Source organism: Mya arenaria, chromosome 15 (genome assembly GCF_026914265.1).
Source record: "Mya arenaria isolate MELC-2E11 chromosome 15, ASM2691426v1".
NCBI lineage: Eukaryota > Metazoa > Mollusca > Bivalvia > Myida > Myidae > Mya > Mya arenaria.
In genome coordinates this window covers 28524140-28541890 of record NC_069136.1, presented here as the reverse complement: position 1 = coordinate 28541890, position 17751 = coordinate 28524140, and the positions used below count along the sequence as shown (strand labels likewise).

The 17751-nt window shown below is 39.1% G+C and overlaps 1 protein-coding gene across 1 annotated transcript; it reads left to right on the top strand.

The window, feature by feature from the left end:
- Positions 1 to 10257: 10257 nt before the first annotated feature.
- Positions 10258 to 16060, top strand: LOC128219274 (metallo-beta-lactamase domain-containing protein 1-like). Its single transcript, XM_052927086.1, has 5 exons — positions 10258 to 10270; positions 10532 to 10627; positions 12308 to 12471; positions 13151 to 13262; positions 15868 to 16060. Exons 1-5 carry the CDS (start codon positions 10258 to 10260, stop codon positions 16035 to 16037), a joined length of 555 nt encoding a protein of 184 aa, XP_052783046.1. The 3' UTR covers positions 16038 to 16060.
- Positions 16061 to 17751: the final 1691 nt, after the last annotated feature.

Sequence of the window (17751 nt, the reverse complement as noted above, 5' to 3'; positions counted from 1 at the left end):
CCAGCCAAGCTCGGGTAAAATCCCCGCTCTGCGGGGACAAACTGCTGGTGAAATCCCCGCCAAATGCCCCCGCACCCGAGGGACACAACCGGATTCATTTTAACCGGACACATTTGTCATATTAGCGAGATAACAAGTCGGCTAAACGAGATCCATTTAAGGAATGAATTGCGGGGTAGATGTCATTATCGGGGTATGAACGCAATTGGGTTGGTCAATGTGTGTGGAGTCCGAAGGACATTATTATGTCCCCGATAATGACATCAACCCCGCAATTCATTCCTTATATTTACACCAATAGCTCATTATTTCATTCAAGATTTGTTAAAAAAAATACTTCATTTCATTTAAGAAAACCTTTCAGTAATCCGTTTTTACCCATTCTGTAAATAGAACGACCCGACTATAACCGGAAACATTTTTTCAAATGACGTCACAATAACGCGGGAAAAGATCAACCACTTGAAATCACTTTAAAACGTAAAATTAAAACACTTCTGGTACCAATATATTTAAAATATAATAAACTAACACTTTTAAAAAAATTGATCTATATTTTACGGGACCTGCAGGCACAATACAACCAATGACAAGATCAATAGCTTTCATGTATATTGTTATGCAATGAATTACGATCCGAACATATCCGAAGATGTTGCGTTCATCGATTGATGAACGCAATTGCCGAAAGGCAGTTCATTTAAGGAATGGAAGTTGAGGTGTAAATATTAGTGGTTTAAACGAGATAAAAACATAAGCATGCACATGTACGCCACCTCTATGTCACCGTGTATGTCACACAAAACCATGGCATTTCAAACACTGCAATCCTTTGTTGATACATCTCCCGGAAAATTTAAAAAGAAGTTTGATAGAATAAATGAGATCTTTTTTATCGAGTTCGTTGATTTATTTTGTTTCATTTGTCTATTAGTATTTACTGTAAATCTCTGCCAAACTTGAAATACCCCGAGGGTAAATCAAATTTTGCGTTTATGGAACAGAACAGAACAGACATTTTATTCAGACTTGTAAAATGTACATCGTCTACATACATACATGTCTTCATATTCGATGTCAGCGTGTATACATATATGCAACGTGTAATGGTAAATGGTAAATTGTGTTTGATGTTATACTTTGGCATAACGAAGTGTTCACATAACTGTATGTACGAATTACAACAATAATTAGACGGTGAACTAAACATTTATCTTTCAACATCCACTTATCTATTTCTGATAACAAGAACTTATTTGATATAAAATGCTATTTTAATTAAGTCGCTCTTAAATCTTAAAGCTGCACTCTCACAGATTGAACGTTTTGACAACATTTTTATTTTATTGTCTTGGAACGAGCCAATTTTTGCGAAAATCCATGGAAACCAGTTAAATGAGACTGCTGACAAAAAAAAATCATCGCAGATTTATATATTTAAGTTCAAAAATTAATGTTTTCTGCATTTTTCTTAAACCGCTAGTAACGGTTTAGCCATTAAACATTAATTTTCGAACGGAAATCTGCGATCTGATCTTTTGTCAGCAATCTTTTATCATTCGTTTGCAGATATTTACGCAAAAACTTGCTCTTTCCAAGACAAAAAAATAAAAAGTTGTAAAAACGGTATATCTGTGAGAGTGCAGCTTTAAGTCATTTAATTAAATAATTGTAGAAATTTGTACACAGACGGGTGCATGTTGTTTACTGAGAGAAAGCAAATAATTTTACACGGATATATGTCTCAGAAACCATGTATTACGTCTTTTCCCGCAGTTTTAGGGGCTGTGAAAGGTCGCCACGTTTATCATCTACATATTTTCTGGTCCTCTTTAAACAATTAATCTAACTTAAGTGATTTTTAATCTGTTGTGTTCATACTTCCGAAGAATCTCTCCTGACTTAAAAATGCTATTAAGTTTTCATCACTTCTTTCGTTCAGCCATAACGTTAGGTATTTTTTTCGGTTGAAAGATAACGCGAATAATATGTTTGGATGATTTCATTAGTATTCATTCATGTAGGATATGCGATGATTAGTTCCTTTGGAAAATATATGATATGTTATATAATAAAACGTTTTCCTTCGACAGTTGACGTGTCTGGGTGTGTGTGTATCTTCTACATACGGGGATCTTGTCAAACCGGTGTAAGTCAAGAGTGTACATACCATAGGCGGATCCAGGGGGGGGGGGGGACCCGGCGCCCCCCCTCTAAAATTTTCCAAGTACATGTATAAATTATTAATATCGTTCCATCATTGTAAATAGCTATTAAGGTTATGATTTGCTCCACACAAAAAAAAAATAGATCTCGATTTACCGTGGTTGTATCGAACATCTATTTGGCCACATTGGACTCTTACGAAACATAATTGGTCCGAGACGTTGTGGAACGCTCTTATCGATTAAATTATCTATTATGACGTATTCAGTAGAATGTGTTAGCGTTTGGCTATCCTCCGTTTTTACGGCTATACGCAGGAAGTAAAACCCCGTTCAATCGGACACATGCGTAGTTTTGTAGTGAATATCGGACGGCTGAAATACATGCGGGGAATATCGGACACAACAGTTATTTTAATAAAATATGTTCTGGTTTTATTCGACATTGTGTTGAATGTATTAACCCTGAGAAGTCAGTGAAACAGACGTTTGCTCTTCTGTTTCACTTTTCGGATTGTTCGTCATAATGACTAAATACAATGTACAGAATAGCACCCAGCAGACTACGTTCTGTGCAAACATTTTTTTTATTTGTCTTCACATTTCTATGACTTTGGAAGTATTTTAAAGTTTATTACTATAAGCGACTGTCTTATGCTAAACAAATCTGTTCGAAAGATTGATATGGCGGGAGTGTCAAACAGCTTTGAATTTTATCAGACGCCGAGTAGCTTGTCATCTTATATGGATCCAAGCTATTTCCATATTAATTATATCATCAGCCGGAAAGGAGTTAATATTTCACCTTCTCTGAATATATTCGCAGAAGTCAGTATAAAGCAACTTAAAACAATAAACTAGAAATGGATGGCGGTAAATTTAGAATAAGATCAGACGCTGCTTTGGATGTACGGCATATGATCTGACTCTGCACTGTAAACAACTCAAAATAACCACATGCCGTCTACATTGATAAGTTAAGACCCTGCTCAGATCAGACGACACGTAACGTAGAATACTTAATCGGACAAAAACATTGTCCTACTGTAGTACAATGCTAACATCATCATCCTCATCCTCATTAATCGCCAAGTACGATATCAATTTTACCGAGTGCAAAAGTCAGAGGTGTCTTTAGATCATAAGACATAAATAAAAGCCTCCACGACAGTTCATGCAAATCTATGTGGATTGCTTGAATTAATGCATTAAATGAAACTTGACATGAGGAGGGTTTCAAACTACCCTTAACATATTTGCCGAGCGTCTAAAACTTTACAAATTACTTTTAAATTTTAAACTTTATAAATATAGCGTAGATCTGGATCTACAACCTTTTATAATTATTTAAAAGAATATAAGATTTCTAAATGATTTAATAACATGTGTGTTTTCTTATTTACCGACTGCCACCGCCCAGACTTACTTTGTGAGAGGTAGCATCGTTAAAAACTCAATCGACCGTACGGAGAAATTGCTAAAATGAATTACCTTGCGAGCTTTTAATTCACTTTCTGCTCACCGGTCAAATTTTGCCGAGGTGTTCCAAATGGTAAAAAATATGGCTGATCCTCCAAGTCCAAAGCGCGGAAAATTTCAAATGCGAAAAGCTTCGATTCAATATTTTTTACCGTTGTTAGCATAAATTGAGCAGAATCATTTTGTATGAAATGAAAAAAGGAACACATTAATTTGAAAAAAATACTTTTATCTGCATGTAATAGAGGTGAAAAATAATACGTTTGTTGTGTCTATTCATTAGAATAACATATATAAACACACCAATACAATATAATCTTCAGAAACGGTAAAGTAAAGAGGTGTCCTAGAGAAAATATGCCAGAAAGTCAGTTAGATTGCGAATAGCAAGATGTGCAACTCTGTATAGTGCTGTAAACGCGTTAGGTTAGAAAGAGTATCGTTTCTTCCACCGTATAATAATATTTCTGTAGCAGTATCAGTAGCCTGTCTTACATCCCCTTCACTGCCGGGAGCAGTTCGGAACGTGCACAATATTTCGTCCGATTCAATTTGATTGTGTTATGCCATATGCGAAATGCTTTTTGGGAAATGATTTTTGTGCAAAATGCGAGATGTTAAATGCTTTTAAAATGCTTCATGCGAAATGCGAGATGCGAAGGAAATCCGTTATTCAGGAGGTGTTACTATATTTAGATTTCACATAGCACGAGCTTCCGTAATTCCGTACCCAGTCATTCGATTGGTCGAAAATGAAACTATTGTTCTATATATAGCATTTGCATAACGCATTTTGCAAGAAGCATTGAGCCCCGGCGTTCCATAGTAAACACATGCAATAGTTTATGAGCTTGAGGCCGTCGCGAAGGCCTCCGACCCCCTGAATTACCATGAAAACACATGGGGGCCTTAGCGGCCAACAGAAGTCAATTTCAGAAGTTACGCCCCCCCCCCCCCCCCCCTAACTGAGGGACCTGGACCCGCCACTGCATACTCATTCCAAAATGTAAATATTTTTGATGACTGACAAGACTAAAGGAAGCAATTTTTCTACAGTTTTCTGAGATTGACTTTATTCAAAAGTTTTGAAATATTTTTGATTAAGTTGGAAAACTAGGTCAATTGGTAAAATAAAAAAAAACGCTTTAAAATATATCTCATCTTAAACAAATTGGTCAATATTCCAGAAAAAAACAGGAATGGTTTTGACATCTTTCTTCACCGAAATGATTTTTAAGGTTAATTTAGATTCACAAGCGATTTAGGGTCATATTGGTTTTCTTGACTATGTCAAAGTGTGCACTTTTGTTACAATAAAATTTGAATAATCGAGCGCGCTATCAAACGGACAGCTCTTGTTAATTTTAATAGTGTAGGTAACATTCCAGCATGATCGTGATTCTTATAGAATAAAACAAAGCCACCACATATGCGGAATACACATTTGGGAACTTTTTTGTCAGACGACCTGATTTGGAAATTGCTACTAACCTTCACACAACTTTTAATTATCTATTCACAAGTGTAGCGGAGTGGCTGCGTGTATTTCACATTGCCACCATATTTCCAATGCTTTCCATGAACATCGGTCCAGTGAGAGTCCAGATAGAGTTGCTGTTTTGGTGTGTAAGCTTATGTATATTCACACTCTGGCAATGCCATTTCGGCGAGTGCTCCGATAATTTTAGTTTTTTTTTTTTGCATAGTGCACAGAAAAAATGTAACCTTGGTTAGAGCTACCCTGGTTCTTAAACGTGCACCAGTGTTTTAGCACTGTCATACGGGATCCCCATTTGACGTCCTTCCGGAAAACAATTAGTATGTTTTTAGTGGTAAATCGAACCTGCGACCCCTTGATTGACTGTCAAGTGTGTTACCACTACCACGGATCCGCCAGTGTTTACGCATTGATATACTATCGGTGATCCCGTGTTTCGTTTAACGCACCTTCCGGTAGACGATTGTATGTAAGTAATGAGGCAAGAAATCGCAACTGTGACGTCCAGTTGGGTCTTAACCCTTCTTCTAGAGAGACAATCGCTACAACTCAGTCACCACCAGCAAGCTTTGGATAGACACTCGCTTCTATTTGGTCACCACAGCAAGCTCTGTTTAAACACTCGCTTGTACTCAGACACTCGCTTCTATTCGGTCACCACCAGCAAGCTCTGGATAGACACTCGCTTCTACTCAGTCACCACCAGCAAGCTTAGAATAGACACTCACTTCTACTCAGTCACCACCAGCAAGCTCTGGATAGACAATCCCTTCTACTCGGTCATCACCAGCAAGCTCTGGATAGACACTCGCTTCTACTCAGTCACCACCAGCAAGCTCTGGATAGACAATCCCTTCTACTCGGTCATCACCAGCAAGCTCTGGATAGACAATCCCTTCTACTCGGTCATCACCAGCAAGCTCTGGATAGACACTCGCTTGTACTCAGTCACCACCAGCAAGCTCTGGATAGACAATCGCTTCTACTCGGTCACCACCAGCAAGCTCTGGATAGACACTCGCTTCTACTCGGTCACCACCAGCAAGCTCTGGATAGACAATCGCTTCTACTCGGTCACCCCCAGCAAGCTCTGGATAGACAATCGCTTCTACTCGGTCACCACCAGCAAGCTCTGGATAGACAATCGCTTCTACTCGGTCACCACCAGCAAGCTTAGAATAGACACTCACTTCTACTCAGTCACCACCAGCAAGCCCTGGATAGACACTCGCTCCACTCAGTCACCACCAGCAAGCTTAGAATAGACACTCACTTCTACTCAGTCACCACCAGCAAGCTCTGGATAGACAATCCCTTCTACTCGGTCATCACCAGCAAACTCTGGATAGACAGTCGCTTGTACTCAGTCACCACCAGCAAGCTCTGGATAGACACTCGCTTCTACTCGGTCACCACCAGCAAGCTCTGGATAGACACTCGCTCCACTCAGTCACCACCAGCAAGCTCTGGATAGACACTCGCTTGTACTCAGTCACCACAAGTAAGCTCTGGATAGACACTCGCTTGTACTCAGTCACCACCAGCAAGCTCAGGATAGACACTCACTTCTACTCGGTCACCACCAGCAAGCTCTTGATAGATACTCGCTTTTACTCGGTCACCACCAGCAAGCTCTGGATAGATAATCGCATCTACTCGGTCATCACCAGCAAGCTCTGGATAGACAATCTCTTCTACTCAGTCACCACCAGCAAGCTCTGGATATACAAATGCTTCTACGCAGTCACCACCTGCAAGCTCTGGATAGACAATCTCTTCTACTCAGTCATCACCAGCAAGCTCTGGATAGACACTCGCTTGTACTCAGTCACCACCAGCAAGCTCTGGATAGACACTCGCTTGTACTCAGTCACCACCAGCAAGCTCTGGATACTTCTGTTTAGTCACCACCAGCATGCTCTGGATATACTATCGCTTCTTCTCAGTCACCACCAGCCAGCTCTGGATAGACAATCTCTTCTACTCAGTCACCACCAGCAAGCTCTGGATAGACACTCGCTTGTACTCAGTCACTACCAGCAAGCTCTGGATGGACACTCGCTCCTACTCAGTCCCTACCACCAAGCTCTGGATAGGCAATCGCTACAACTCAGTCACCATCAGCAAGCTCTGGATAGACACTCGCTTGTACTCAGTCCTCGCCAGCAAGCTCTGGATAGACACTCGCTTGTACTCACCCACCACCAGCAAGCTCAGGATAGACACTCGCTTCTACTCACTCACCACCAGCAAGCCCTGGATAGACACTCGCTTCTACTCAGTAACCACCAGCAAGCTCTGGATAGACAATCGCTTCTACTCAGTCACCACCAGCAAGCTCTGGATAGACACTCGCTTCTACTCAGTCACCACAAGTAAACTCTGGATAGACAGTCGCTTCTACTCAGTCACCACCAGCAAGCTCTGGATAGACACTCGCTTCTACTCAGTCAACACCAGCAAGCTCTGGTTAGACAATCGCTTCTACTCAGTCACCACCTTCAAGCTCTGGATAGACACTCGCTTCTGCCAGTCATCACCAGCAAGCTCTGGATAGACATTCGCTTGTACTCGGTCAACACCAGCAAGCTCTTGTTAGACAATCGCTTCTACTCAGTCACCACCTTCAAGCTCTGGATAGACAATCTCTTCTACTCAGTCATCACCAGCAAGCTTTGGGTACCGAATGAAAAATTTTAACACGCAGAACTATTTATAGTGACGAGGCGGACGCAGTTGAGACGTACCTACAACGCGTCTTAATCTGCATGGACGTTGCGAGGACGTAGTTGAAACCCTTTCGAGACCGCATGCACGTGTATACGCGCACACAGAACTTAGTGGGTACTCCAACAACGCAACAAGAACGTAGCAAGGATGTGGCACGAACGTAGCATGGACGCGACAATCTCACTTTTTCTTTGAGTATTGCGAAGGACGCGGCATTGTCGCGGAGTCCTAGCATTTTCGTTATCTCACGGACGCAGTAGAGACTTCATTCGGTTCGATGGGGGCATTAAGCTTGAAATTCTTATTTTGAGGTCAGTTTGTCAAAGTTCAATGTCGTGGTGACCTTAAGATTGCCTTCAGCTGAAAATGGGTTTTCGAGCAATATACGAAGAACGCTTAGGTGCAGTGACCTTAAACTTTCTACAGTCAAACCTGTATTAAGTGGCCACCCTTGGGAAATGATCATAGTGGCTGCTTAAGACAGGTGGCCACTTAATCCAGGTTCGACATTTTCGCCACTTTAGCTTTATTCAGACATGGAGTATGTATCTTAACCACCACCTCACACCACAATCAATAACATCTGTATCAATATAATTGAAGAATGTTGTATACAAATACATTTGTATAGATAAAATAACTTTATTTCAAATTTATAAATAAAATACATTATATATATATGTTGATACAAGGCCTAAACAAAACACACCACATATCAGTCTACACATTTACACAACTACATGTACATACACATATTTTAGTTCACTTTTTAAAGTAGTCCGTACATTAAATAAATGTTGATGCATAGCATAAACAAAACACACCACAGATCAGTCTACACAACTACATGTGCATACACATTTCCTGTAATTTTCCTTTGTCTTTTAGCGTTTGGATTTCCATTGCTTTCATATTCCTCCACATTTTCACGCTTACGCTTAAGTAAGAAATTGATTTGAGTCCGTCCGCAGTTAAATTCCTTGGCAACACTTGCACTATGGCCGTTTTCTAATAGCTTTATACACTCGACACGTTCTTTTAGAGTAAAACACTTTCGTTTAGGTTTTTTTCCAGCCATAATCAAAGTTAAAAATTATCAAGAACAATGCATTGTAAATATCCGTGCACTTTGAAAAATAATATTGAAGATAAAAATCGTAACTCGTTTCACGCCGTCGAATGACAATGCAAACTGTGAATTCATCATAACCGGTGTTTTTGTCGGTATTTAATAATTAACTACTTAATTATTTAATTATCGTATTAATTGTGTCAATTCTGATCAAAACATTCGCCGACGTGTAAAAAACATGACTTATCGCGGAGTAAACACGCTTGACAATTGTGTGATGCAATATTCATTTTCATTGGATGACGGAGATACCCGAGGCCGTCGTTCTTTTCCGCAAACTTCTATACGCAATTAAAGCTATTCAGTATCTGAAGAACGCTTTTGTTCAGGGACCTCAAACTTTGTATGCAGGTTGGTCATGGCCAGCAGATGGATTTGTTGTTTTTTAGGTCAGTTGGTCAAATATCAAGGTCGTTGTTACCGTAAAGTGAAAATACACAGTTTTCTATTTATAATTGAAAACGCTAAGACCTAGAGACTTACATCTTGGTAGAGGTCATACATGACCAACACCATAACTTTTTTGACGTCAGTTGATCAAAAGTCAAGGGAATGGTGACCTTGATCCGAAAATCCGATATCGTTCAATAACCTAAGAATGATTGTATATTGGTAGTTAGGTACCTCAAACTTGGTATGCTGGTGACCTGCATGTGCTTTCTTTTAGTCATGTTTCAAAAATATTCGCGGCGTCTTTGATGCTTTGCATCAAAATCAGTCTTGTTTTTGCATTAAATGTGTTTGAGTTTACATGCTTCAATTTATGACGCCCCATTATATTAAAAGTGTTGTAGTTTACGAGAAAGACACTTTAATAAAACAGAATCGGCAAGTTCAGACAAAACGCATGTACGTATTGCCAAGCGCAACTGTCATATAATATAAAGTATGGACACTCAGGCTTCATAATCTTATCGGCAAATAAGTAAGTACTATCTTCTTGTATTTTATTCAGAGTGAATGGAGGTCCCAGTCGCATTCTATACGAGGTTCATGTCCTGAAAGATGGTTACAGCTATAAGAAAGGGAATGTAAGTGTCCGTCACATGCCGTTAAAGGAATACAACTTACAGTTAACTTCTTCAGAGCACCGATTGAAACATACATGTATGTTGATACATGTTTGTAGTCAGCTATCGTTGAAATTCAGCGACAAGCCCAGTTACTTACCTATAACTACCGGCTTACATGCCACAATAATTGAAAGTCAGAAATTATGCTTAATATCTCGATCAAACTCTGGTAAAAGACCGATGGCGGGTCTCCGTAAGCGGCGTAGGCGATGTTTCATTTAATATGGTGAAGAAATAGTGAAGTTATCTTTCTTTAAAGACTTCGAAGCAAAATGTTGCCTTCCGACGTAGCATTTATGACGCAATTTATTACGTGGTATTCACACACTGTACATATAAGATGTACATTTGTAGATTCACAGCATAAACAGCAAATCTTAACCCGTCAACTGATAAAAACGCATTTTAAACAAATTCATTACAACGGCTTTACTTTTGTTTCGTTTGTCCGTAGTATGGAAGGCAGACGGGTCCATCACTCTTGTGAAAGGGTCCAAAAACACCTTTGTTGATGCAGGGAGTCCGAACGATAGAGCGTTTATCATTGGCGGTATGTCTATCTTCACTTCTAAGATATAAAATCCTTTGTCTTTAGTATCGCTTGTATGTCATACACGTATCATAATATCATAAAAGTATACTAAATGTGCTATCATTTTGCCGCTAGAGTTTGTGTGTGAACAAAGGTCAAAAGTTGTTGAAGTCCCTGAAAGGTCCATCATGATAACAAATAATTATAATACATTTACCGATGGTAATAATTACATAAATATTTCTTCCGCTTATCGGATACAAATACGGTCAGAATGGCTTATTGTTAAACAATGTATTATAAAAAAGTAATGTGAATAAAAGATAATTTGAATAATTAAGTAGTCTGGGTAAATACTCACTGAACAATTTTAATACATTTTACACTCTAGACGTGAACGCATACCATCGTTGTTATGTCTACCGTAGTGCAAAAGTTGGTGTAGGGCCGAAAATTAAATTATTTAAAAGTGCAGAAGTTGGTGTGAAGGCCGAAAATTAAATTATTTAAAAGTGCAGAAGTTGGTGTGAAGGCCGAAAATTAAATTATTTAAAAGTGCAGAAGTTGGTGTGAAGGCCGAAAATTAAATTATTTAAAAGTGCAGAAGTTGGTGTGAAGGCCGAATATCAAAATGTTTTAAAATGTATATTTTTATTTAGTTATGAGGGTTTTATCTAGCAATGAAACCTATACTTACATCGTTCGCATTATGATTGTGAAGGTGTACTAAATCTGATTATTCGTAAAATTTGTGACCAATGCTGAAAAACCCCGTCTAACACCCCCCCCCCCCCATGTAAGATGAGTCACGTACAACAACGCGCCACTTCTGATTTCTTTTATTGTATGGTTTATAAAAGGTAAATTTTGCCATTTAAATAAAGCACAATCAAAAATATAAGTATGCAAAACTTTTGATTAAAAATGACAATAAATAATAGCAAAAACCATTCGGAGCTCCTCGGCCATTTTATCGAAAACAACCTCGGATGTATGCCGGTACATCTGTTGAAGTAGTTCGTAAAATTTTGAAATATATCATTAGTTAAATGTAGTGTTTTAGAGTTGTATTTATTGATCTAAGTTTAAATTTATTGTCATTGAATTGTATTATAGCAAACATAATAAAGAATCCCAAGAGTTAAGTCACAAAGTTTAACTGCTAAATAAAATTACTACGCGATCTACTTGCAGCGGACTTAAACGTACCACTTTTTGAGTGTGTAAACCGTCCAAATACATCCGAGGTTGTTTTCGATAAAATGGCCGAGGAGCTCCGAATGAGCAAAAACTTGATATTAGGGGAACTATTTGACGTCAATAGCGATTTAAAATTACTGCGCTTTAAAAATGACGTCAGTAAACAACGTCGCACGCGCTTTTTGGCGAATGTACTTAAGTTTGTTTTCTTCGTCAATTTTTCCACAAATTGATAATTTTAGATATGCAAGAAAAAATATCAACCATGTGTTTCCGGTCCGGATTGAACCGGTTAAGCGCGTGCCCTCGGGTCGGATTTTTCTATCCGTACCCCGTACCGAAAACACGATATATACTAAAAGTGCATGTGTATATTGCGCTCGCTAAATTTCAAACCTCAAAACTTCATGAAATTCTGAAACATTGTATATTTTGGTCCTTTAGACAATGGTTGTTTTGCAATGTTGAAGGCACTTTATATTTACATTGTTGATACAGCTCTAGAATTGCACGGCCTTACACCAGCAGACATCGCGTACGTGGTTTGCACGCATGGGCACTCCGATCACGTGGGTAACCTGAACCTCTTTCCTGGTGCCACTTTCATCGTGTCTGTAGATATCAGCATCGGGGACTCCTACATCTGGCATGACTTCTCTATGGTACTGTTGTTCATACGCTCGTTATATGATAAGATGTATAACTGATTCAACTAAAGCGGGCCGTTGAGGCAGCGATGGCCGGAGGGCAGACGGTGCCGTCCACTAGGGTTTCCCGGCTTTAGACGTTAGAAGCTTTTTTCGATCACCATCATATAGGCATATGTTGCGTCCAAGTTTGGCAACAAATCATGTCGTCAATATACTTCCGAGTTATGGCCCTTGATTTGCTTAAGTAACATAAATTTAATATATCAATCAGTATCGTATGACAGTTTTCTACTATTGCTAACATCGTGTGAAACAAAGTCGTTACCGGGGGCGACTTACATTGTTTTACATTGGTAGAAATTTCTTTAGAATTTTTTTTCTGACTAAAAAATTCCGTTAACCAACTGGTCCTGTAAGAAATCACGTTTCTTGCAATACCTGAACACTTGACTTTGACCCATTTCTGTTGGCGCTTTAATTGTCATTGCGGAATGCAATGATAAAACTATTATAAGTTCGTAATCATTTTTAATAATTTACTTATAAACATAACAAAACCGAGTTGCGGTAGTCCTGAAATACTGAGTATATGCAAACTGCTGGTTGTTTTAACAAGTATTGACGACCACTATTAGAAGACGTATTTCATATTTCGCGATAAACTTCAGTTATATAATAATTATGTCTACAGGGTGCATACGAAATTGACAAGGGTGTAGAAGTAATCGCAACACCGGGACACACGGGGTCAGACGTCAGTGTCAAGGTCAACACAGAAGATTATGGTGTTGTTGTCATTGCAGGTACGTTCTACAATACAGTGGTTTAAAATTCTGAGACATGTAGTTGTGTTATTTGAAAGATTGGTGAAATTTTACCCTTCATTTGGCTGTTTTAAGTTTAAGATGCACTCTTACTCACAAATGAGATTTACCACCATTTATACAATTGTTTTAATTTACCAAAAAGGATGAATGAATGTCGAAAACAATGTTTTTTATGAAGGATGCCGTGTTGAATTTCAAAGAAAGGTACAGAAAACATTTTATCACTCACCAATCTTTTAATATTTTTGCGTTTTCAGCTAATAAATACACGGTTACTATCTTGTTATAAGTAATATATATTTTCCATAAATGCATCATTTAGGAAGTAGTTAAAGGTTTATCACTCAACATTTATGTTTGCTATACATGTTTATGTATTGATTTTGAATAAGGGTGTCACTTTAAGAATTTAAAAACCCGAAAAGAGACTGTGGGTTTACACTTTGCCCTTTGCATGTACACGGTACATATGCGTATCGCATACTAGTTAGTGAATGATAATTAGAACTATTATACGACCCCAAATATAATATAGTATAATATGATGACTTCTTGTAAAATTGTTGTTGTAAAACAATCTACATACTATTTATACTCAGCTTTTGAAATGAAATATACTTTATTTCAAGAATAAACGTTATCAACATTATATTCTTGGTAAATGCGTTGCTGTAAGTACATTTTTGTACTGTATTGTGTATATAGTATATTCATGAATGTGTATTAAAATGCACTTAAATTACAAATTATGTTTAGACAGATACTATTTTTTGATTCATGCTTACTAATTTGCTTTAGTAGTTTCCAAATGTAGGTCCTGTGTTACATGGGCAGGTGGCCTGTAGTAAATGTAGGTCATGTGTTACATGGGCAGGTGGTATGTAAAAAATGTATGTCCTGTGTTACATGGGCAGGTGGCCTGTAGTAAATGTATGTCCTGTGTTACATGGGCAGGTGGCCTGTAGTAAATGTATGTCCTGTGTTACATGGGCAGGTGGCCTGTAGTAAATGTATGTCCTGTGTTACATGGGCAGGTGGCCTGTAGTAAATGTATGTCCTGTGTTACATGGGCAGGTGGTATGTAAAAAATGTATGTCCTGTGTTTCATGGGCAGGTGGCCTGTAGTAAATGTAGGTCTTGTGTTACATGGGCAGGTGGCCTGTAGTAAATGTATGTCTTGTGTTACATGGGCAGGGGGCCTGTAGTAAATGTAGGTCCTGTGTTACATGGGCAGGTGGCCTGTAGTAAATGTAGGTCCTGTGTTACATGGGCAGGTGGCCTGTAGTAAATGTATGTCCTGTGTTACATGGGCAGGTGGCCTGTAGTAAATGTATGTCCTGTGTTACATGGGCAGGTGGCCTGTAGTAAATGTATGTCCTGTGTTACATGGGCAGGTGGCCTGTAGTAAATGTATGTCCTGTGTTACATGGGCAGGTGGCCTGTAGTAAATGTATGTCTTGTGTTACATGGGCAGGTGGCCTGTAGTAAATGTATGTCCTGTGTTACATGGGCAGGTGGCCTGTAGTAAATGTATGTCCTGTGTTACATGGGCAGGTGGCCTGTAGTAAATGTATGACCTGTGTTACATGGGCAGGTGGTATGTAGTAAATGTATATCTTGTGTTACATGGGCAGGTGGCCTGTAGTAAATGTAGGTCCTGTGTTACATGGGCAGGTGGTATGTAGTAAATGTAGGTCCTGTGTTTCATGGGCAGGTGGCCTGTAGTAAATGTAGGTCTTGTGTTACATGGGCAGGTGGCCTGTAGTAAATGTATGTCTTGTGTTACATGGGCAGGTGGCCTGTAGTAAATGTATGTCTTGTGTTACATGGGCAGGTGGCCTGTAGTAAATGTATGTCCTGTGTTACATGGGCAGGTGGCCTGTAGTAAGTGTATGTCCTGTGTTACATGGGCAGGTGGCCTGTAGTAAGTGTAGGTCCTGTGTTACATGGGCAGGGGGCCTGTAGTAAATGTATGTCCTGTGTTACATGGGCAGGTGGCCTGTAGTAAATGTATGTCCTGTGTTACATGGGCAGGTGGCCTGTAGTAAATGTATGTCCTGTGTTACATGGGCAGGTGGCCTGTAGTAAATGTATGTCCTGTGTTACATGGGCAGGTGGCCTGTAGTAAATGAATGGTGTGTTTGTCTGTTTGTTTGTTTGAAACTGGTCTTCATTTCCAAGTCTGCTTATTTGTATCGAGCGGCTTGCCTAATAGACAGGAATGACCAAACATAAATTTTGAATGATACAACCTCAACCACTTACTAAATAATGCATTTATTGAAAATATTAATTACTTTTAACAATAGTATAACTGTGTATTTATCAGCTGAAAAAGCAAAAGTATTAAATGATTGGTGAAAGCTCAAAAATTTACTGCGATTAATTGTGGTCTCATAAGGTAGCAATACCGTGTTTTCTGCACATTTCTTTTAAATTAAACTGGGTATCCTTCATAAGAACCATTGTTTTCGACATTTGTTCATCCTTTTTGGTATATTAAAACAATAGCATTAAATGTGTTAAACCTTATTTGGGAGATATAGTGCATCTTTTATGTTTAATAATACATTTCGACCAGGTGATCTGTTCGAGATGGCTGAAGACCTAGATGATCCGAACCTGTGGCAGGCAGTGAGCGAGAATCAGGAAGTTCAGGCGGCCAGCAGGAACTATGTGCTCGACATAGCTGACCACATTGTCCCCGGACATGGACCCAAGTTTGAAGTGCCTTCATGGGCCAAACAGTGAATTAATCCGAGTGTCTTGAAAAGCTGTGGTGTGACGTGTCCATACATTTTCTATTGGATATTTGATTTCGATTTCATTAAATATATCTATAACCATAACAGCATTGCTATGAGTATAACATAGTAACTAATGTATGGATACACAGTATATGTTAATAAAATAACTATAATTTAATTAATAAAATAAACCAGCTGCACAGCTGTATTGTATTGCGCTTTTATTCTGGTATACTCGTTATTTAATGTTTGTAATGATTTAAATCCCCCTACTGTTATCAATTAATGCGTGTGTTCCTGGCGTGTATGTGCACACGGTTTGGCACTGCGTAAGACACCATAGTTTTCAGCTTATTGGCATTAAATGTTCATAATATACTCGCATGCATACGGAACTCCTCGGCCATTTTTATCGAAAACACCTCGGATGTATGCCGGTATATCAGTAGAAGAAATTCGTAAATTTTGAATTATATCATTCATTAAATGTAGTGTTTTAGCTTGTATTTGTTGATCTAAGTTTGAACTGATTGCCAGTGAAGTTTTACATTGCAAACATTATTAAGATTCTCAGGCCAAGAGTTAAGTCAATAATGCACCAGTCATTTGTAACCCCCCCCCCCCCCAAGTCCAGGGAATAGCCGGGACTTAGACTTTCGGTCCAGCCAACCCCAGGTAAAATCCCCCCCCCCCCTGCGGGGACGAACTGATGGTTAAGCCCCGGCCAAATGCCCCCGCACCACAGAGACTGTATATAAGGCTTACTTTGGCGCTATGACAAAACCACCGCGGTCACCCGGCCCTGCAGGACCACCTGGAAAGTAAAAACACGGCCCTTTTCCCCGGCTATCCCCGGTATACCCCCGGACCTGGGGGCTGTGGTTACAATTGACTGGTGCATAAGTTTTACTGCTAAATTAAATTACTACGCGATCAACTTGCAACGGACATTAACATTCTGATTTCTGAGTATGTACTGAGTATGTAAACCGTGCATATACATCCGAGGTTGTTTTCAATAACAATGACCGAGGAGCTCCGAATGACTCGTATGTTGGCATATTACTGCCGCAAGATGACCTGCAGTCCATTGTATAATACTGGATAAATCTTGGGTAAAAAAGATAACCGAAATTGCCGAATGTTAATGGCTAGAACGCGCAATTGCCGAATGTTAATGGAAAGAACCCGCAATTGCCGAATGTTAATGGAAAGAACCCGCAATTGCCGAATGTTAATGGAAATAACCCGCAATTGCCGAATGTTAATGGATATAACCCGCAATTGCCGAATGTTAATGAAAAGAACCCGCAATTGCCGAATGTTAATGGATATAACCCGCAATTGCCGAATGTTAATGGAAAGAACCCGCAATTGCCGAATGTTAATGGATAGAAACCGCAATTACCGAATGTTGACGGATAGAACCCGCAATTACCGAATGTTGACGGAAAGCCCGCTATGCATCATCACCTCTGACTACGCAATAAGTGATATGTGTTGTAATTTAGCTATATAATTCTAGACTACATTTTCAACGCATCATTAGTATGGTTGTGACCCTAAAACGCTATGTAAATATTTGTTTCATCTTTTACAAAACAAAATAATGATGAGTTTCGTGAAGTTTAAGTTACTTTTTTCCATGATAATATGGCAAGCTTTATTGTGTGCTGGCAGTGGCAGAAGAAGGATACTTACACATGCAGCAACATATG

Coding starts and splice junctions, on each gene's coding strand:
- LOC128219274 (XM_052927086.1), top strand. Junction 10,628..12,307: donor TAGAGCGTTTATCATTGGCG/GTATGTCTATCT, acceptor TTGTTGATACAG/CTCTAGAATTGCACGGCCTT. Junction 12,472..13,150: donor TCTGGCATGACTTCTCTATG/GTACTGTTGTTC, acceptor TTATGTCTACAG/GGTGCATACGAAATTGACAA.